The sequence below is a fragment of the Amblyomma mixtum genome, chromosome 3, assembly GCF_055824585.1.
Source record: "Amblyomma mixtum isolate Tamu chromosome 3, ASM5582458v1, whole genome shotgun sequence".
NCBI lineage: Eukaryota > Metazoa > Arthropoda > Arachnida > Ixodida > Ixodidae > Amblyomma > Amblyomma mixtum.
Window position 1 is genome coordinate 32658840 of NC_143014.1, and position 22683 is coordinate 32681522.

General features: G+C 45.3%; 2 protein-coding genes across 3 annotated transcripts in view; both read left to right on the forward strand.

Moving 5' to 3' along the window:
• The first annotated feature begins 2017 nt into the window (after positions 1 to 2017).
• LOC149349594 (golgin subfamily A member 7) lies at positions 2018 to 6887 on the forward strand. Its single transcript, XM_089578613.1, has 5 exons — positions 2018 to 2425; positions 3424 to 3540; positions 3634 to 3786; positions 3858 to 3959; positions 6522 to 6887. Exons 1-5 carry the CDS (start codon positions 2411 to 2413, stop codon positions 6561 to 6563), a joined length of 429 nt encoding a protein of 142 aa, XP_089434739.1. The 5' UTR covers positions 2018 to 2410; the 3' UTR covers positions 6564 to 6887.
• A 132-nt stretch (positions 6888 to 7019) lies between these two features.
• Positions 7020 to 22683, forward strand: part of LOC149349595 (regulator of G protein signaling loco-like) — a 55706-nt gene continuing 40042 nt past the window's right edge. Inside the window, exons 1-4 of one of the 2 annotated variants that reach the window (XM_089578612.1) lie at positions 7020 to 8485; positions 17357 to 17775; positions 18873 to 19437; positions 22166 to 22485. In XM_089578612.1, coding sequence (XP_089434738.1) covers positions 17374 to 17775; positions 18873 to 19437; positions 22166 to 22485 — 1287 coding nt within the window. In that variant the 5' untranslated portion in view covers positions 7020 to 8485; positions 17357 to 17373. Of the gene's footprint in view, positions 8486 to 8532; positions 8705 to 17356; positions 17776 to 18872; positions 19438 to 22165; positions 22486 to 22683 lie in introns of those variants that run through there. The other variant, XM_089578611.1, reaches the window with a different exon arrangement.

Consider the following 22683-nt stretch of genomic DNA (forward strand, 5'->3'; position numbering starts at 1 on the left):
ACTGAGCAAAAATAATGCTACACAGCAATTTCTTCACATTCGTTGCCCATATGCTGCCACAACTTGCTGTAGGTGTATAAGAATTCATCTTTTGCTAATTTTGCTAACAGTTCGCAATAACGATATCAATTTTTAGGTGATATCGCAATATCACCTTTAGCGAGAAGAGTTGTTCGGAAACGCGATTCTGCTCAGCGTTGCACTGCAAGTAGTTCTGGTCCTGGCCCTTCCGCATGTCAAGATCAAGCTGACGCACCTGGGCTGGGGCGCTAGCAGCGGGCTGGACTGGGTGCGGCGTGTGAGCACGCTTCTCTAGCGTCATAGTGCGTCGTAAATGTCACGCTACTGGTAGATGCAGAAGAGCAACAAAAATGCAGGCTCATCATCATAAGCATGCCCAGGTCTCTCCGTAAGGGGTAGCTGGGTGCAGGGTTTATGGTAGCCCCCTGCCATGACCCCAGGAAAACTCAGGACGTAGGGTCCTACTCAGGGTAGGCCCTCGCTCGTGGAGGGAAAAAAAAATGCGGAGAGACCGCGACGCCAAGCGGCCAGACTTCGCAAAAAAAGTTCTCGTGAAGCTGCTCCCTCCCCCGTTTTCGCGGGCATTTACCGCAAGGAGGTTGATCTACAGTCAGTTTGCCGCGCAGTTCTGCGCATGCACGCACAGCAAGGTTGGATATCACCGCACGCTATCACGGAGTGTGATAACGAAAGAATAGACTCTCTCCTCTTTACTATATTTTTACTTTTTATGACAAGGGTTCAAGGCTGTCGCCGGACGCTCGCTCCTCATTTCTTTCCTCCATGCCCTCGCTATCCGAGCTGCACGCCAAAAAAGTGTGCCGGAAGGACTAGAGTCTTTGGCGACGGCGCAGGCAACTCTAGTTCACAATAATAGTAACCACGAAGAAAGGAAAACTGCTGCACTAGAGTTACTAGCATGGAGGAAGGAAAACTCTTTCCTTCCTCGGTAGCAACGCTAGCGCAGCAGCGTCTTTCCTTCCTCCATGATAGTAACGCTAGCGCAGCGGCGTCGTCTGCTGCATTGTTTGCTGCGAATGCGGAAGCGCGCTGAGACGGCGGCCAAGTAGGGAGGGTGCGGGGAGAGCCGGCTTCAGAAAATGTGACGTAACCGCCTCTCCAGTTGTTTTCCTTCCTCCATGCCCCCAGCCATGTATTGACGTACGGATAAGGCTGAACCCTTTAAATCGGGCGGTGGCTCAAGCAACCTATACCTGTGACTCGTTAAATTTCATTCTTGTCTTGAATTTAGCAACCAATCAGATAACCTTCGCTTGGTTACTTCTACCCGCTTAGAATCTATTTTTCCTTCCCTGTCCTTAAACCCTAATACTTTGAATAAATCGGCCCCGCTGCTTTCAACTGTAGGATGAAACCCTACGCAGCTTACAGCGTCGTCTGCTGCCGCCATGGCTGCTGCTCTCATAGGGTTTGGCTGCAGAGGTAGTGGCGACACCTTACGAGGCACCGTGTAAGCGTTCCGACCTGTCGTAAACTTCGTCAAGTTTGGTGGCTTTGTGTCAGCTTTAGAAACAAGTAGCAGGCTTTCGCGTGAAACTTTATCGAGAGCGAGCCTGGTTCATGAGCATCAGGAAAGGTGATTTTTTTTTTAGTTTGACAGAAAAGCCTCGTCTCACCGCAGTTACACAGTTGCTGGCGTGGTTGCTGGAGCACTGAAAACAAACTTTTTTTTTTCGCTTCACATCCTCCGTAAAGAAGAGAAAAAGAACTTTACCGCCTACATCGGACGCTCGCGATTTTTTTTTTAATTTTTAAATGTGAAACCTTGTTGCTTTTGTTGTAGTAACCAGTGGTAACGCTGCGCAAGAAAAACGCTCCGGCGAAGCGAAACTCCTTTCATCCTTTAACTTCAAGATGGCCAAGTTATTTGGAGTCTCCTTTGCTGTGTCTGTCCTTCGCTCAGGCGCTGCGCTAGCATTTTAATGCGTGATCAAATAAAAGCCTTTTTTTTTTCTTGATTATTGAGGGTGAGGATAATGCGGGTAGTGGAGGAAGGGCTTGACAGCGCCTCCTCGCTGCTAGTCATGCTGCTAGTGCATTGGATAGTGCAGTCGTGCAGTCTCCTGTTGGGGTGTGCGCGCATGCGCTGACTTCTGTTTGGCAGCACGGTGCGCGTTTTGCGGGTTCGGAGCAGCGTAGTTTGCGTTGTAGCTGTTGTTGCATTTCTGTGTTCGTATAATTAGTCGTTACGTTAGTACTGCAATAAATAAGTTAATCTGATCTCTGTTTCGTCATATGGGTCACCTCGACGGGAAAACGCGGGCATGTTTTGAGTCTTGTCCGTCTCATGACTAGCATCGATCAGGAGTACATTTCGATTTGCACCTTGGCAAAAACTTGATCTTATGGTTTAAATAGGCGTGCCGGGATGGCATCTGGCCAGGTGAGTGTTTTGTCACCTGTCACTTATTCGCTTTGCGATATGTTAGATTGTTTGTATGCCGCTGTTAGGCTTACGATATCAAGTTTTCTCTCGCTACTTATCTCGTGTGTTTCAGCTGTTCTGACAGCATTTGAGACGCCCATTCATGGCGTGGGCTCAAATTTTAAGCGTACCTATGTGTTTTTGGAATATTCAATATTTATGGGCTCGCCACTTATGCGACACCTTCATGAATTCAGGTACCGTTATGTGGTTTGTACTACATTTGTCTGGGCCGTGCTCATTCTTGAGAGCCTTGCAGCAAGAAAATGAATTTGGGTTTAATGCCCTTGGAAAGTCGTGTGTCGTGCTCGACCAGCCGGACTGAGCTTTGCAGATGTGAGAAGTGGGTGCTGGAGGGTATTAGCGTACTCCTCGTCGCGGTTTTGCCGAACATTTCATCGGGACAAATATCATCGAGGCGTTGTCGGGGGTAAAACGGCACTGCCGTTAGCTGCTTCATATGAAAAGGGAAACGTAGCACTAGCAACTGCTTCGCTTGTCTTGGAATGTTGTAAACGCAGCAACGCTGGTTCCATTTATCCCTCTGTCACGCGGAACGTGGCCAGTTTCAAATGACTTGCCATTGCAGTCGTAGCTTGAGGTTATGCTGCAGTTTGAGCTGCGTATAGCAGGATGGCATTGTGCTTTCACGTTTGGTAGTTGTCAGTCTTCAGATGTAGGAGCTGATTTACCGGTCTGCTTTCATGTGCTGTTCAAGTAGACTCGGAATGCTGAATTTCCTCATGGGAAGGGAGCTCGTTGAGTGTGGTGTTTTTCACTTTTTTCACATTTTCACTTTTTGTGCACTAATCCGTTCTGTGTACATTCTCGTATACATTGTCACAACGTGCACAAGTAGTAAGCTAGCTTATTGTTTCCCACCTTTGATATCATTTAAGTGTAAACTGTACCACACTGTGCTCTCGGTGTTGCAGAAGGCTTCCTTGCTTTTCCAGAATCAGGCAGGCCATGAGGGAAGCCGTATTCCGAACAAGGTCTTCATTCAACGTGACTACTCTGAGGGAACATCGGTGAAGTTCCAGACGAAGTTCCCGCAAGAGCTGGATGGCTTGGTACCTGTCCAAAAATGAGCACAGTCTCTCTAAATTGCTGGGCTTGGCAGTGTTGTGGTGCAACTTTATGGTGTTTTTATTTCTGCTTTTCAGATAGAAAGGCACATGTTTGACCAAACAGTTGCCACAATCAACTCTATATACTCTGAAGCTGAGAGGATGAGTGGCAAAACATTTTGTGAAGGCTTCATGGCTTGCCTCACTGCGTACTTGCTTTACATGTGTACTGAAACCCACTACGAGAAGGTAGGATGGCTCTCATTTGCTCGTGCTGTATAACCCTGAACTTCTGTGGTCCATTTTTTATTCTACTGCAGTTTTTGAAGCAGGCCACTGCCTACATTCATGAGCAGAATGAGACTGTTTATGGGCCGCGAGGACTCCACATTACAGACCCTATTGAAAGAGGACTACGAGTTGTATCCTTTTCTGTGTATGAAATCTACAGTGGTGAGCCGAAATCTAGTGACGCACACATGCACGCACACACATGCGCACAGAGAGAGTTGGCAGCGAGTTCATGTCGCTAGAGAGCGAACTGCTAGAAAAGCTTTAGTAGCACCTGTAATTAGGTGCTCACAACACTGCTACTTTCATAATGATGCAGCAAAAGCGACACACAAAAGACTCAGGACAGTGCAGCATTGTCATGCATCGTCCCTCTAGTGCGTCGTTTTTGCTGCTTTGTTGTTAAGATTTATTAACTCACCCAGTTTACAGTTCTGTTACAATTGGGAGGAGGCTGTTTGTGATTGCACTTGCATTGTAGCATGCCATATTTGTTCCAGGATATTCAAGGCACCTTTATGTTGTGCCACCTGCTATGTGATTGTAGCAGCTTTAAGGGAAAGCTGGAATCTTCCCAAACACTCCCAAACTGTAGAACCCCTCTATAGTAAAGTGACTGGGACCAGCAAAAATTTTTTCTGTATCAGGGTCTTTAATATATCTGATTTTGCTGACCGCATTTGGTACTTACCAAACCCAGTGTTGGTGTATAAAAGAAACACTCAAAAATACCTTCCATCCTGCTCTTATTGTCCCTTTATGCAATAATTATTTATTTTCAGTCATCATATTTCATGTTGTCACGTTTTCGGTTTTGTTTACGTCATGAGGTACCACATTTGCACATATACTATGTGGCTGTGGATATAACACAAGTTTGATTTCATGTGAAAACCAACACGGCCTCATTTTCCGCATCCTCAGCATCGTTTAAGAGGCAATAGTTAAACACGCAACACAGTCGAGTCGCCGCACCACCATTTCTTGCCGCTGCTCATGCTTCGCGCTGCCGTGCTGTGCATGTTTGCCCTTTTCTTCCCGTCCCTACTCTTCACTTCATTTTATTGTCTGTCTAAGCGACACGCCTCCTCCTTTCTACGCTCATAGCCAGCTTTACTTTTTTCCCCGTGCGCGCCGCGCGCATTGCCTTAACCCTTTCGCTGCCACTCCCGAGATAACTCGGGCTACCACATATGCACACCCCCTGCCTCTCCCGAGATAACTCGTTTTGGCTTTTTAACTCGCCCCCTGCCGCTCCCGATAATACTGGTGTAAAAAAAAACTATGCAGACATGTAGCGCCATCTATGGAGAGACGCTATAAACTCATAGCTCTTGTAGGGTAAATTTTACACAACAGATAGCGCGCATGTTTCCACATCGAAGTCTTCGTTTTGGTTTCCGCACAGGAGCCATGTGAGGCAATGTGCCACACTCGTCCGCGCTTTGACGGACGAAGAAATTCAAAACTGCTTGTGAACTCGGAGTCCAATGATAATGAGAACGAGGAAGGAGCCCACCTAAGTGCCTTGTCGAGTGATGTCAGCGATGAAGTCTCCCTTCCACCGAAAAATCCGCGTAAGAAGAGGAAATCCGATAGGCACTATTTGTGCTGGAAGATTTGATTCAATACAACTAATATCTCTAAGATTATCATAAATAAACATGTCTGCATGCCCTGCAGAGCATTTTAGTGCGTTACTAGCAAAAAATTTCCAGGAAACTAATATGCAAAAAAAAACCCGGCAGGGTGTGTGCAGCTGTGAGTAAACAAACCTGGCAGTGAAAGGGTTAAGGCCCCAAGGACTTTTGGCTTCCCCTGAGAGCTTCCAAGCTTGGTGGTGAAGCTATCTCAAAGAGCACCGTTATATCATTTTTGGTATGCATTTGCCTCCGAATGTCGGCCTCGCGCGTGCCCCGTTGTCATCATTTCGCGGGAGGTACGCTGCTACGGCCAAACGCTCTTTATTATAGCCCCCCCCCCCCCCCCCCCTTTTTTTTGTGAGAAAAAAAAAATCATTACTATAACCCCCCCCCCCCCCCCCCCAGAAAAAAAAAATGTGCAGTCTTCTCCATCGTTGGTCCTTTGTTTAGCGCTGGTCTTCAAGTTTCACTTTACTATATCAGTTTACTATAGCGGGGTTCTACTGTAGTTAGTGGCAGCACATGATTGAGCATTATTCAGGCAAGTGACAATATTAGCATCCCTTCTCTGAAGTCTTTTGCGCTGTATCTGGGAAATCTTGGTTACTGTCTGACGAGGTTAGGATGTCTGCTGTCATGTAGGAACATTTTATGTCGGAGGCTGATTTAAAAGCTCTAAAGGCTTGTTAGAACTGGCAAATGCAGCAGCTGTTTGCCCACTGCCTGCACAAAATTTTTGCAGCAAGAACAGTGCGACTTGATATCATGCTACGTAGTGTAAACATTTACTTGGAAGTGGGGCTGCCTTTATGTAGAGTGGTACTGGTGCTATTTAGTTTTTTCATTGCTTGAGCAGCACGCACAAAATGCCTTCTTGTCATTGTTAAGGTCCTCTCATGGATTCGAAGTATAAAATGCTACCAGTGACGACTTCTGCTTAAAAAAAACTATTGGACGATATGGATGAAGCTTCACACTGTTAATTGTGGAAGTGTTTTTTTTTTCCCCTCTCTCTGCCTGGGTGGTTCTGCCTTGACTTTTGGGTCCTAGATTGAGATCACCATCCTGAGTGAACAGGGTGCCCGATCATGATTGCAAGCTCACCCTGGCTGCCAGCGAAGCCGCGTCTAACCTGTGCTTTACCCCAAATTCTCATCGTGGCCTGTCATAGACAGGCACCCAGCCTCCCTTTTTCTTGTGTGTCCACTCTGCCATGTGCCCAGCGGTGGAAGCGGCCCAGGGACAAGCTTTTGGTGTGGTGGACAGTGGTGGTGGCTGCTGAAAGAGGGGCTGACATTGTTTTCCCTCTAAGCTTTCTGGCTGCATAGGAAGTGGGGGAGTAACAATAGCTGGTGATTCATCACGTGTATAAAGTGTGCTTTGTCAACTGTTTTTATTATTAAAGTTCGCTAAGAAGTGGTTGCGTCAACCTCCGAGGCCCGCAGTAGTGTGCACGCACCACTGCCCCACCCCATGCTGGATTCCGTTACGCACCGACCACGCTGCATAGGACCCAGCGACATTTATTAAGGTCACTTTCTAGGCGTAGGCATCTTACGAAGCGAATTTGGATAGTGGTCAGCAGCTCCGACCCAAGACACATTTAACATCCGACGTTACAAAAACTGGACATCACGAATCGCTGAAATCGTCGCCGACGGCTACGGAATTCATTTGGGTTACTGCCGCAGCTTCGGATGTCTCGTTCAAACGATGAAGAAATGACTCCAGCAGTCGCTTGTTCAAATGGTCTGTCAGCGTCGGCGCAGTGTCGCTCACTTCGGGATCGCCGCTCTCCAAAGTCTGGTCCGTTGTTCCTTCCGACATCACGGCACCGAGGGAAACCTGCACTGGTGAAGCAGGCTTCGATTACAGGATGTAAGGGCATAAGTGCCTTGCATGTTGCAGTATAGGCGTGCTTAGTGCGAACGCAAAGTGGCAGATCAAGCGAAACAGACTAATTGCTCAAACAGCAGAATACATACGGAATTCGAACAAGGGTGCAGAACCTCAGTCAAATCTTGCGATCCCTTTCCTTTGCCTGAACTTCGATGTGAGGTGATGCCGGCGAGCGACTCCTCCAAATCGAGTCCACAGGTTGCACGGGTAAACACACCACCACGGCTCCACCCACAGCACCACCCAGAACGAACAACTTCGGATGACTCGCTAGTAAAGCTAGCCAAGCCACAGCCACTCCTTCGGGCCGTCAGCTGCCGCTAATGTCTCTAGCATCTACTTTTAGTTGCGTAACCTGTGCAAGTCATAATTTCAACTTATGAACATTTATTGCATATTAAAATTATCAGTGAAAAGTGAAAAATGAACAGCAGAGAAAGTTTCGCATGTACCTAAGTTAAAGTGGAAGCAAAAGCATGATAGTTTTTGGTTATTAGCGCCACCTTAGCTGCATAAGTTGCCTGCTCCATGCACTTTGGCCTCCGTGCCTGCAAAACCTGACCAATAATAATGTTTCAAGTGTCTTAATTAATTGAAAACGTGTTGCGTTAAGTGCAGGAAAGGAATAAAAAAGATGACCGGCGGTAACGGCGGTGTATTAAGTGACATTACGAGGGTTCACGCAAGGTTCACGTCCTAAACTTTCAACCTATCAGCGTGCAGCATGAATGCCACGTGACCTTAAACGGTCACCATTTTGTAAAGTGTGCAAAGTTCACTGCTACCTGAGTGATCGTTGATAGGTCAATGAAAAAAAAGAGTCGTCGAGTGCTTTTAACTAAGCCGGTGGCATGGAGTGACAACGAGTCTGATTACAATGTTGATCCTAGCCATGCGTGACTTAAATAGTTTAGATCAGTATAGTGTGACCAGCGCAGTGGTTCAGCTTTTGTGACCCGATCCCTGCTGGAATGCTGCCCCGACCTTACCCCTCCTTGTGTCGTAAAGTTCATGCTGGGAGCCGATTTGTTCCGCTGTCTCTTCAGATGTCATCGGTAGTTAGAGCATCCTGGGCAGTTGCCAGCGAAGAATGTTGCTCGCCATAAGCTGACCAGGTAGGAAGAATTGTGTAAAAGCGCGGTCTTTAGCCGATAACTTTTGTTTTCGCCGATGTCTACTATGCCTTTCCGTTGTCTGTATGTGCGTATGGCTAAGGAAGTGGTTGCATACCTCCTTGCCTGTCGATGTCATCCTCTGTGACACGCCTGATTCAGTTTAGGTAACATGCTGCGCTTGACAAATGCGCTCATCTGACTTTGGAAGCGGAGGAAACGGTAAACGAAGCTTGTTCTTGGTTTCTCGATGCGATGCGTCCAATGCTCAAGATTGGGGGACCAACTGTTGCTTGTGCAAGTAGTGCGGGGATGGGTAGGATATCATTCTGTTTACAGGATGGTGTCCGATTACTCAGGCCCGTTTCGTTTTTGAAACCGCGGGGTTTGGTCGAAGTCGGAGAAACAAGCCCACGGATGTTGAGTTGGTTTCACTGTGATCGCCGCAGGAGAACAGGAGTTCCCACTCATGGTCCGGTCGCGCTATATTATTATTTTTTTCCGCCTAATCGTAATGTTTGTTAATGGAGCAGAAGATATGCGTGAATGTAAGCGGTTTGCAGCGTCTGCAAAGTGGAGATTCCTTGAGTTCTAGTTTTCACCTACTGGTACCCCCCTTCCGTTATTTTTGTGTTGTACGGGTACATTTAATTCGCACCGAGTGCTTACTCGGTGTCAGTTAAAGCGTACCTTGAGTCATAATTTGTTGTGTTAGGAGTAGGATGAGAGATATTGTTGATCTTTACATGCTATTAAAATGTCGTGTTCAGTGTAAATGAACTAAGGTACCATTTGGAACATTTTGAACCGACCTTAAAAAACAAAGGATGGCAGTAAACGTGACCATGTAGTTTCTGCGCGGTATGCTGAAGGTTTCATGCCTATAGGTAAATGGCATACAGGCACATTCATTTTGTTGATTTGTTGCGGCTGCAATTTGTGCCCTGTACTGGTGGTCACGCATGCAGTGACAATAGGAGTTTTGGCTGGTGCAGAATGCATTTTGGGTTGGAGCACAGTGTCCTCGGAATGCCAGCATTAGTTTTCTAGCTGCTTCGGTAGTGAACAGATGCACTGGCATGAGGTTTGCTTCTCTGTATTACTGTGCTTATGGTATTTTTCAGTTGTGGGAAAAGAAATGTCTGCTGCAGCCTACCGTAAAAAGTTCAAAAAGCGGGCTTGCGCAAAGGTTGTCGGTGAAAATAACTGCTACAGTGAACATGCTCAAAATATTGGAAACTATTGCGGATAATGAGGAACTCTTGCATTTTGTGGTTTTGACATACTGTTAATTAAAATATTGCGTCTAACTTGGTGTTCTTATAGTAGCAACATTCATGCGTTTCATTTGAAGTAGACATTTAGTCAGGTTATAGATGGCTTGCACCACAGTGTAAGATAGGTGGGTGGTCAAACGACAGGTCCAAACAGTGGGGAGGCTGCTGTCAGCTAATGTTAGCTGCTGCTGCTTAATAGCACCCTTTTGAGTGGCCAAATGCAGAAAATTTGAACGATTAGGCCCCATTTAGAAACATATAGATACTTACGTGATAAATCGAAATGGCCTTCTTACATACTTTAATTGCTTGCTCTGATGACGAATGCCGCCATGACAATACCACGGCTGATTGATCTGCTAATAAACACAACTTCTTGTCACATGCTGAAGCAGGTGGCTTGGCCTGCTGTGTGCTTGCCTAGCGGCCTCCTGGGGCACTTGGCAGGAGTTGCCTGCTCATGTTTGCAGCATTTTGCTGGCCTGTGGGCTCTCTGAATTCACTATTCTCTGGGTAAAATTTATTAATGCCTTTATGCAGGAGGTAACATGTTCACTGTAGCCGACTTCTGTGGCAGACAGCAGCCAGCATCCCATTGCCAGTACCACTGTGGCCCACCTGGTGACTGTGGCCACATGGTGGTGACGGAACAATAATTGGCTGCATTGGAGGCCGTTGCCGGGCCGTCTATCTAACACTGTGGCTGGCATGGCATCGTAATGGCTGCCATTTAAGAAGATCAGGACCACGCAAAAGCATGCACGTTTCTCTAATGTGCTTATCACGACCTGCAGGTGGAAGCTGTTGTAGTCTTCCATCAGGGCAAAGCTCTTTGACCGCATATGTTGGAAAACTCCGCTTTTGAACTTGGCTATTCCCTGTGGCCACTTCTCGGAGGTTGACAGATGGTGGCACTACCTGTCATCTGGCCATCTTTGTATTAATGGCACCCTGTCACTTTTGCAGTGCATCACTTCACCACTGTATTTACGTTTTGAGCAGTTAGTCGAACACTTCCGGTTGGCCCAATCAGAGCGTGCATCTGAAATAATTATAGAGCTCTGCATCATGGGGCCTCCGGTGCCATGTACAAGCTTTTGGTACTTGCATTTCTGGAGTGGCTACTTTCCTATAATAGTAAAGCTGAGTAAACTTGTCATTGGCCATATTGGCAGGGGCAAAAAGTGGCCGGGGTATTGTACCGGTACTTTTCCATTGAAAAGGGTGCAGCTAAGTTAGCCACTTTGTGTGTAGTGTTAAATTGAGCTTATATCTTCATGCCTTTGCAATAATGAATGTAATTATCCCACCTTATGATGGGAACAAGTTTCCGCTATGATGAATAATGAACTGAATGCTGTTCAGATCCCCATGCAAGTCAAGTCTGGCATGCAGCCTCCTCAATAGTGTTGCTGTTGGAGTCGATGGCGATAGACCGATTAGACATGCGTGCAGCCTTTTGCCCTGCTCCATGGTCACCAACATGATGGCTGCTGTGGCTTGAGTGCAAGCCACCTGTAGTCTTTTAGCTTTACAGTGACGTCAGTGATGCTGCAATTTATAGTCGGATTTGTTCTAACCTTTTCATGATAAGAATGTCCCAGAAGCTAGTAATACCTCAAATTTGGCAGGCTTTTTTTTTTGTCGGCAGTCAGTGCTGTTCCTGTGGAGGAGATTACGAGACTTGTTGATGTTTTTGAGTAGCACAATATAGGCGCTTGTCATAAATGAACACAGAACTGGGCTGCCGCAGTGGCTCAATTGTTATGGTGCTCACCTGCTCACCCGAAAGACGCGGGTTCGATCCCGGCGGCGGTGGCTGCATTTAGCCTCCATTGAAATGCCCGTGTACTGTACGGTGAACTCCAGAGGGTGGAAATGATCCGGAGCCGCACACTATATCATCCCGTATAGCCTGAGTTGCTTTGAAACGTCAAACCCCTTAGAACTAAAACCATGAAAATAAAACTTTGTTCAGTAGCCCTTTCAGGTGCCATTTTTGTTTTGTTCAAAAACAATTATTTTTCTGCCTAAACAGTATATTCAGGCCTCAAGAAAGGCAGTTTGTTAGTTTTCTAGCGTAAAAGCCCAGTGGGCAAGTTTTTACAAGAATTCTGCTGAAAGTGTCATATTGGTTTGAAATAGTAACATTGAAACGCCCGGATTTGTCAAGTAAGCGCCCGAGGGATCGTGGAATCGCTTAGTTTTGAAGGTGCTCATTACTCTCAACGTTAGGCAAAAAAGTCGGATGTTATTCCTGTCAGCAAAATCTGTCTGCACAGAAACGGCTGCTGATGTGCTACCCAGCTCACTGTTCAGTTAAGTATAATTTACTACGTTCGCTGTATGGCACAAAAAGCCTAACTTATTTGGGACAAGGAGGATGCTAAATCGACTGAAAGAGTGAAATCACTTCTAAGTGCAGCACACTCAAAAAAAGCTGCGAGTTTGCTGTGCACGCAATAGTGTACAAAGTGTCTGAAAGTGGTAACCTGAATGACTCAGCATGTGTATGTTTCTTATCTGCTTATGCAGGATTTTGGCTTGAGGACAGGCACTGTTTTGAGGCATGCCTTCATCACTTGGGGGTGTGTCACTCACATTTCCAAATCGCTGATGCTAGAGAAATTTACTTCTGGTTTAAGCTATTTGCTGCACAGAGGTTTTCAAAAATTGTTCCCCCATTGCAGTGGCTCAGTGGCATTCGCTCTCGTCTGCTGAGCCGAAAGTTGCGGGATTAAATTGGTGGTTGCACTTAGATAGAGGCGAAATGCTAAATCATCAAATAAATTAATCCAGAGCCCATTCACTGCAGCATGCCTTGCAGCCCATGTGCAGCTTTGGAATGTTAAACCCCGTGCGTATAACCCAGCTTCAAGCAGCCAGGGAAATTAAGTTTTCATGTCTCTGGTAACAAAAGACACTGAGCACAATTCTATCCAAGTGCTCTTGTGAACAGAAATTGATTGCATAGCTTTCTAGCTATGTCGTGTTCGTCCAGCAGCAGAAGGCTAATTTATTGCTGAGAACATTGAATGTAAACTTTTTCCCGCCATTCTATTCAATCCATGATTTTTTTTTTATCTTTACTAGTTTATAAAAGCTCAGTTTTTGCTAAAATTTGTTTTCTGTCATTGGAATGTGGTGACCTGTTGATAAAGGCAAACTTCAGTTTGTCCTCTATGTGCTTTTAAAGGGCAACTTCAGGGGCTTTTTGAACATTTTGAGTTCATGATCATATTCTTTAGAGTTCCCTTTCTCTGGTAAAAAAAAAAAATTCAAAATACCGAGTAAAAGTATTTTAAAACGACGAACTAGGAAACCTATGACGTCACGGATACTGCTCCAGAACATATTGTGTGCTCTTTGATTGTCTAACTGGCCACTGTAAGTGACTGCTTGGGTCATTATTTGTCTTAAGTTACCAAAAATAAGCGCAAAATTTTGTTCTTCAGCAAATGCAGCAGCAAATGCAGAGCGAGTATCAACAAGCTTGCCAAACTTTGACGCATGCAAGATTGCCTGTAGAAATTGCTCCGATTGGGGCCATGAAGTAAAATTCTCTTGGCACAAATGACCAGAAAACTGTGGAGAGCTTACCCTGAAATTTGCAGTGAAATCCGTGGTAAAAAAAATGCCAGAGTTGCCCTTTAAGGCACACTAGGGCGTATGAAATGTTTGCAAAAGAGCAAAAATATTTTGAGAAGGGTGGAAAATGTGGAGGGGTCACCTTGAAGCTTCAGTTGTTGGGCATGTTGATTGTTTATTGATTATAAATTCGAGTTATTACAGTAAACACATGAATTTAGTTAAGCCCAAAAGTGAACTCTGCGAAGATCCTCACCATCCTGAAGTTTCTAACGATCTCTCTAAATATCCGTTGCTGCATACTGTCTTTAGGAATCTAGTATAAGAAGGTCATGTAATGTGAATTGTAACATGTAAGTTCTCAATTTTGTTTGCAAATGCCGAGGCATGTCAATATCAAACTGGGAGTTTGCTGTGCCAGGGTGACTTTTGGTTTGAAGGCATCAGTAGGTTATGAGATACACCCTGCTAAAATTCCAGAATAATGTACATTTTTGTTTATTTGCAGTGTTATTTGAATCACTGCAAAACTTTATACGAATGAACAGTTAAAGAGAAAAAGGGCGGCTGGTGGCAACTAGTAGCATGAAATAGGACCGCCCTACTCATTGTCCTGTTTGGAACTCATGATTAAATATTTTGAAATACAGAAACGCTCATATGTGTGCAGTGTAGGCACAGGGTAAAGGACCCCAGGTGGTCTGAATTAATCTGGAGCTGTCCACTATATTATCCCTCATAGTCCATGTGTTGCTTTGGGGGGTTTAGTCCAAAACTGTACTCATCGGTTTACCATATTTTTTGCTTCCTTATCCTTTAGGCAAAAATAAATACCAAGTTCCAGTTCACAAGTGAACAGTCCATATATGGAGTTTTTTTTTATCAAAATGAGCCAAATCCAGAAACCGAAACTAAGTCAAATTGAACTGTAATGGCAAGCAAATTCATGCAAATTTCCCTTGAAAGCACTGTGACGATGAAAGTTTCCCTGTGCCCAAATCTTATTTCAAATCAGTAATGAGCGAGGTCCCGCTGATGTATGAATCAAAATGGGCCAGATCTACTCGTGAGAGCTATGTTTGTCTTGCTTTATCCTCTCAGCAGGACTGTTTCTAGCGTGCATTCATTTATTCCTTCTCCAGCGCTACTTTACGACTGACTGCGTAGGATATGAAGAGATCAGTGAAAGATCTGAACCCAAAAGACGACAGTAATGAAGGGATCATTGGCCCCATCACCAAGAAAGCAAGGAGGCACCTCTGTTGCATTCCACTTTAAAGTGTTTAGTACTTGCTTTCCTAAATTCATCACTACTTGCAAAATGGCAGACGCAGACAGGAAACGACAAGACTGACAGTCGTTCTGTCGTTTTGTGTCCTGTCTGTGTCTACCATTTTGGTCGTAATCACGAATTCAGGATGCTACGGTGCAATAGAATAAATTCTGTATCCCATACACTGAAGCTAGTTTACTTATCTGCTGCTGGAGTGGGAACACAAAAAAAAAAGAAGGGTGTCACATTGGATCTTTTGACAGAAGCCTTCTATGTACATTTACTTTCTTATGATACTGAAGCACAGTAGTGCCCCTGATTGCGCACAGTGAATGTTCTAATTATTTTGGTACTGAATTCATAGTGTAGTCATCTTAAAGCATTATTTCCGTAAATGGAACTTTAATTACTACTGTATAAATAAATTTTTGGGATGAAAACTGGGTCAGATCTAGAGTTTCACATTGAAAAGAGCCAGATACATGCTGATGTTGACATAAAAATTTGCACAATATTTCATTACATTGTGGAGTAGTGTTGCTCTAATTTACAATTAATGCATATTGCATAATAGCTTGGATAGCACTATGGTTTCTGCAGATAAGAAACTTTCTCGTTTTTAATCGTCCTGTTTAGGTGGATTTGGCTTGTTTCGAAAGAAAAAAAAAAACAACAGCAAGAAAACGTATAATCTCAGGTTGCAGCCACTCTAAGCAGAAATCACTTCCCTGCACTTTACGCTGCTCTTGTCATGCATCACTTCAATATGCTGAGGATCTTTGGCACCACATGCCACAGTATGACCCCCTGCGAAGCATTACTTTGTACCAGGTCTGCTGATTTCATGATTCCTGTCTCTGTCTCCCTCTGGGGCTAAGTATTTAAATGGCTCTCTGCTATCCTTTGAAGCTGTGGTGATAATGTCTTGAGTGAAGCCTCATTGCTGCATGGATGCAGACGGAAATTAGTGCTGCTGAAAATCAGGAATTTGTTGCTGGAAGTTAATATAATATTAGCTTTTAGCATTTCAGAAATGGAATAATCCTTGGCGCTGTGGTGCGATGAATTCTGGCCATTTTTATTTTTTAAATTGTGCTTAGTTGGTGCGCACCCCAAAATGCCCACTATTACTGTCGGGGACAAAAGTCTCTGGACCGCGTGATCTGTAATGGAAGCCGATGGCTCTGTTATTAGCTACCGGCCAGAGACCACACTTGTGGAGGTGAATGAACAGGATTTTGACTTTCCCCTCCGCAAGTGCAGTCTCTAGCAGGTGGCTAATAATAGACCTATCGGATTCATTTACAGATCACGCTGTCCACGGGCTTTTGTCCCCGACTGCACATGTCGCTTATTGGTGCAATTCATTTGAGCTTCTATGTCCCGTGCAGGCAGGTGGACTGGTAGAGGACACAGGAGTTCACGTGACATGTGCGCCACGGAGTGACATGCGCTAGTGGCTGTTCTTGCGCCAAAGCTCTGCAGTTTTCAAATGCGTAATTTCGCTGCAGTTTTGCTGGGGTCCTGGCTTCCCGAGTTAATTGAAATATTAACTACCTCTGTAATATTGGTGCGAGAACTGCCACTAACAGTATTGCTAAATCCTATTCTCCACTGTGGCATCCCTCACTGCCCATGCTGCATTGGGATGGTAAACCTTATATACCTGCCATATCCCATTCTTTGCAACTAGCAGAATATGTAGGGTCACTGCAGTGGCCCAGTGGTTATGGCACTCTGCTGCTGACCCGAAATACGAGGTTTGGTCCCGGCCGCAGTGGTTGCATTTCGATGGAGTCAAAATTCTAGAGTCCCGCCTACTGTGCGATGTCAGTTAAAAGACATTAACATTAAAGAACCCGAGGTGGTCGAAATTTCTGGAGCCCTTCATTACGGCATCCCTCATAGCCTGAGTCTCTTTGGGACGCTAAACCCCCATAAATTTACCATAAACCAAAATTCTCAGTTCGTGTAGTTCATGAACTTTGTGCTGAGTACTACCAGTGCAGTTTTTGTAGGTGTCAAGCTTCATGTCCCAATTCCTAGTGCTAGATGCATGTTCATAACACTTTGCCACATGATATGGAGCAATGAATGCAGACACATTTGTAGCTTAATGTGTTGCTGAAAGGGGCACTCTGAAACCATTGCATCGGTCCCAGTTTTGTTGGCTGTGATGCTATGCTGTAGGGCGATGTTGTCAAATGAGTACACGCGTTTATTAAGTCTGGAAAAAGTGGGAGCCTAAAATTTTTATTGTTTTCTACTTTAGAACACTGTGTACGCAACTCTTTTGGATCTTATCAAAGTTTTCCCAGGGCATGGTTTTGTTTCTAAAAAATTTTGGCTTTTGGCATTCAACAGCAGTGTAATGTTAAATGCTGGACCATTTTCACTGTTTACAAATGTAAAGTGTGGACTTCTCACAGTGTTGCAAGGCTGTTGCATAGATGGCCATTTTGCAGTCACTGTATTTTGAGGTTGTTTGCAGATTTTGTAAGCTTGAAGCCATTGTACTGGCTTGATCTTGACGCCGACATGTGCTGGAGTGTGTCTGCAAATGTTTTGTTACGCTTCATGATTAGCACAGAATTTCCACTTCTGATTTCAGAAATTTCGGTGTCCATTCTTCTAAGAGTGTCTTGTCTCCTGTATTTCTCTGGGAACTAATCAATGGTTGGTTGTTCCCCGTTCACTGTTGTGAAGCTTTTTTTAATGGAAGTGTTACTTCTGCAGGGCCTATCAGAAAAGACATGCACCAGACAAGGCGGAGGAAAAAGCGACCCAGCTATGGTGTTCGAACTGTGGAGCTTTCTCGGGGCAAAAAGGGCTTTGGCTTCACTATCTCGGGCCAAGCACCTTGCATCCTCAGCTGTATTGTGGCTGGTAGCCCTGCAGAACGCGTGGGTTTGCGGCCAGGAGATTTTCTTGTTGCTGTGAATGGTCACAACGTGTCACGAGCACCCCATGATGATGTAGTGCGTCGCATTGGGAGCTCATCAGGTCTGCTCAAGCTCCAGATTGCCGAGAACTACTATTCAGACTCTTCCGATGAGGAGGCTGCTACACCAGGTCGCACCCACCACACACGGCCACGTCACCGACACGTGCCACGCCTGGCTGCACGGGATGCCCATGGGCTCTTTCCACCCAATGTGAGTGGCATATTGGAATGGCACTGTGTGTGTTGCTCAAGTTTGCTTCTATTTGCTACAAATCAGGACCCCTCGATTCGGTCTAAATTCGTCATTGTTACTACCTTTTTCAGTGCATTCACTGGCCATAAATAGGGCGCTGCTTCTTCACGTTGTATCATCTCGCCTCTAAGGAAACACATGACTAATAAATTTGCTTAATGTTTTTATTTATATTTACGATTCTTCCACTTTTAGGCTTAAGAGGACCTTCAGTCTGTTGACAGAAAAAGGTTCCCGTCCTAAGAACCAGATGGCACCTCTAGGTTGAGCTGGGCGGAAAACTGTTGCCCACCCGATGCAAAGGGAATAGCCGCATAATCGTCAATCGTCGTATCTTTGCGCTGCTGTTTGCATACGGTGAACTAAAAGTGGGAATGTGAGAAAGGGCGTAACGTCCCTCCAAATACCAGCGTTTAACGCGCGTAAGCATGCATACGCTTACAGTACGTAGACAATGTCAAGTTATGCTCATTTCTAACCATATCTGTGTGCGCCACAAGTGGCGACGTGGGGGCCAGGAGGTTTTCTCAGATCATGAATGGTGGTTTACCAATATCCCTCAAGAGAAAAGTATATACTATAACAATGTATCTTTCCGGTACTCAACTGTGGGAGAGAAACGTGGAGGCTAACGAAAAAGGTTGAACTTAAATTGAGGACAGCACTCTGAGCTATGAAAAGGAAAATATTAGGTGTAATAAGAGACGTGAAGAGTGCAGAATGGGTCAGGGAGCAGACGTGGGTAATGACATCCTAGTTGAAATCAAGAAGAAGAAATAGGCTTGGGTAGGGCATGTAATGCGAAGGCAAGATAACCAATGGTCCGTCGTTGAGAGTAACATCTGGCTTCCACGAAAAGGCAAGTGTAGCAGGTGGTGGCAGAATGTTAGGTGGGTGGATGAGATTAGGAAGTTTGCGGGGATAAGGGATCGTAACTGGCACAGACAGGGTTACTTGGAGTGATATGGTAGAAACCTTTGTCCTGCAGTGGGCGTAGCTAGGCTGACGATGATGGTGATGATGATGATCAGAAGGGTGAACCGCACTTTTTGCAGGCGAGCCAAGGGGACAGCAACAAAGCGCTGCTAGAGCTGATCCTGGAGCAGAAAGGGCTGCGTACATCACTGGTGCTGCGCACGGTTGTTGGCTACCTTGGCACTATTGAGCTTCCCCGTGAGGTGGCTGGCTCGCGGCTCCAGGCCATCCGCAGTTGTGTGCGCCGCCTGCGTCTCGAGCAGAAAGTGCACACTCTTGTGCAACTGTCTGTGCTGCGTGATGGGGTGCTGCTGGCTGACTTGCGGGGGGCAGCCCTGGCACGCTTCCCAGCTGAGCGTATTGCATTCAGCGCTGCTTATGCTGATGATAGCCGCTTCCTTGGCTTGGTCACCAAAGGAGCAGATGGTGCCCTCTCGTGTCATGTTCTTATGGTGGACTCGCGCCTAAGGCTTCCCCCGGGAGTTCTGCGAGCTGCACCTCTGCACACGTCAGCTGAACCCATCTTGCGCGCGGTGGCTGCCCTGTACCACCGTGCTGATGGCCCCAATGCATCACCCCAGCCCAGCCAGGCAGGCAGCAGCAATAGCAGCAACAGTGACAGTGGGATCGGCTTCCGGGATGAAGGTGGGCAGAATTGCTTCATGGCAATTTCCTTTGATTCAGAATAGGTAGAGGATCAAAAATGTGCGTTGATGCATGCTAAATGCTTCTCGCTAAGACAGGCAATACTTTTTGAAAGGGCTGTCTTGTGAGGATGCTCAAACCAGTGGGATAATGGTTAATATTCCCACTGATCCACAAAGGCTTTGTACAGGTGCAGGATACAGTAGATCCTCATAATAACATAGTCGCTTTATTGAAATTTGTCATGCTTCTGAAGAAAGTATGTTTTACACTTGGGAAGAGTTTTGCTCCTTGTGTTCCTTACGGAGACATGAAGGTCATTCTTCCATGCTGTGCTTGTTCCTTTGGGGCAATGTCTCCTGTTCATACAGTGGCATAAGGGGACACAAGTGGGGCAGGAATTATTCCACTGCTACTTGCTCCTGGATTTTTGTACAGTGTCATTCCTGTTGGCTCAAATCAGAAGGCACTGTTCATCCCCATGAGATAAAGTGGGCAGGAAAGGGTGACATGGGAGAAGTTATGGGGAATTGAAGACAAATTATAAGGCAGTCTGCTATAGAAAAGAATGGCATTGGCGGCAGGCAAATATGCTGTTTACCTGCCCTGATAGTGCTGATGCACATGTTGTACCTGTAGCCTGGCATTTAGTTGGCATGTGTAAACAAATGCGAGAACGGGAGCAGTGCAGTGGTGGCAAACAGTGCCCTTTGGGCAGCATTAAGACATTGGGAGAGGCACTGTAGAGAGACCCTAGCAGAAATGCTCTCTGGACATGACTGGCATTTTTTTTTTCCTGACAAAATAAAAAATGCCTTTGCTATGGTAGTGATTAACTTCTGTTCACTTCAGACTCTTGATTAGTGCTTATGCAGTGTGAATTACATTTGACACACAAATTTAAGGCTGTTTTAAGGCTCCTCCACTTTTATCAAAACACCACCTTTTACAAAGTTGTTTTGCCATCTAAATGACTTTATTTCTCAGCAAGGGTTTACTGTATTATTTTTCTGTCTTGGTAGGCTTTGAGCAGATTGCAGCACTTGGGTGTCACCTAAAAGAGTCATGGTTTTTTGTGCCCAAAGACTGAAGTATATGTTTTCCACTTAAGTTCCCGAATTACTTCCAATGTGGCCGAACCTTGCACTACTTTATTGTGAGTGGTGAGCGTTTATCGTTTCCTGGAATTCGCAGTATGACAGAATGAGCTTTTGTTTGTTTGGTATCTTGGTTAGAAATGTTTTGTATAAGTAAGTGGCCCCTGGTGTGATACCAAAATAAAAGGAACTGACTACTATTATGTTTTTATCACACTAGTTAGCTTCGTGGTTGCAGGTGAATGAAATGACATGGAATTAGCAGCCTAGGCTTTTTTATAGCAGAAATAGCTTCGCCTGGAGAGTGAGTGTTCATTGAATTTATGGCGTGAAACTGTTTGAGGGTAGTAGGCTTGCGCGGAACAATTGCTACTGTCTATCAATTTTCTTTTAAGGCTTTGCTATATGCAAAATGCAATGAACTCCACATATATCAGATTCCAAAGGTATCAGATCAGTTTGGCATGTTAGTAATTGGATGCCCAGCAACAGTTAACATTTCATGCATGGTAATTTGAAAGGGCCAAGAAACTCTAGCTTATCAAGCAGTGCTGCTAATAACTTCTAATTTAACAAGCACATTGAACCATTGAGGGCTGCTTGTTGCTTAGGAACACAGTGGCTATGCTCATTGGATGTTTTTGGCAGGTTACCACTACCAGCTGTGTTAGCCAGGACAATATTACAAAACTGTGGTACAGTTTCCACTTCAACCACTGATGCTGGCTGCCATGTCCTGCCGCCTTGGACAGGCTTCATGGCAGAAAGAATGGGAAGCTCTACATGTAGCTACCTTCGGCGACCCTCAAGATGTTTGCCCCATTCAAAATTCTGCATTATCCAGCCTGCTAGCAACGTTGTGGCTTTGTTGAGGCTTTTTTTGAGGTCGTTTTCTGCAGAAACCATCCTATTCACATGACATGATGCTATGTGAAAAGCTCCATGGCATGAAATCTTATTAAAAATATACAGAGCTGACAACTTGTGAAATTGTAACAATGCTGTAACGAAGTCAAATTGCTCTTGAGAGCGAGACACTAATGCAGTGGTGCCATAAAGAGGCGGGTAGAAGGTGACATCAAGCAACTGTTGGCTCTTCCCTCTTCACACATTACACATTGTTGTAGTTATTACTTGTTCAGAGCTGCCATTGTGAAATGTTAGCTTTTGGGCAGGCCTTTTTGCTGGCGAACTGTTTTCAAATGTGAAGGGAAACTGATTTCTTAAGGGTGCGGCACAATGCATTGTACAGTACATTGAATATGCGAGGTGATGGGAGCTCAATGCAACTAGTTTTACATAGAATTTACATAGAAATTCGCAAGCGCCATTGTGACAGCTCAGTATGAAGGATAATTTTAAATGATTGGCGCGATAATTGTTGGCTCATTTGTGTTCTTGTTGGACTTTTTATTTGAAACGGAGCACAAAAGTTATAGCTATAGTGAAAAGCCAGATTATCTCTATTTTCTGAGCATTATTTCGTGCCGGTGAATGGATGTTGGTGAACCACAATGATGTTGGTTAAGGCTTGTAGTATGTCAAATTTGTTGTTGAAGAGTAACAAATTTGCTGTTGAAGAGTAACACAGCATCACCCCATTGACTTGCGTTTCTGGTTGGCGAGCACAGGTAACTCGAGTGACCGTGTGCTTGTGGTGGACGTGGAGAGCCAGCCACGCTTCCAGAGCTTCAGCCTGGACCGGCAGGGGGCACTGCCTGCATGCCCAGATGCTGAGCGGTTGCGAGCACGTGCCATGCCAGACCCCGTGGGGGTCGGCAGTGGTGAGGCCCCACTTGCCTTGCCCGACTGGGCAGACAGCACTCTGCTTGGTGGCTCCCTGCTGGACGATACGCTCACAGCCGCAGACACTTGTCCTGATGGGGAAAGTGTCGACCTCCAGTCATCCACTAAAGGGGAGGATGGCAGTTCCTCGGCGACTCCACGCAGGGTGTGTGCTGCTAGGGTTGTTAAATAGTAAGCCTGGTGTACTGTAGCTTCTATAAATGTTGAATCGACTTTTTCTTTTATATCTTATTTTTCTTCATTGCACCTGAATGGATGCACAAAGGAAAGGTTGGATTGAGTGACAAAATTAGTGCTTATGTCAATTTTTCATCAGTGTGTATCTGGGCAATGTTACCTAAAA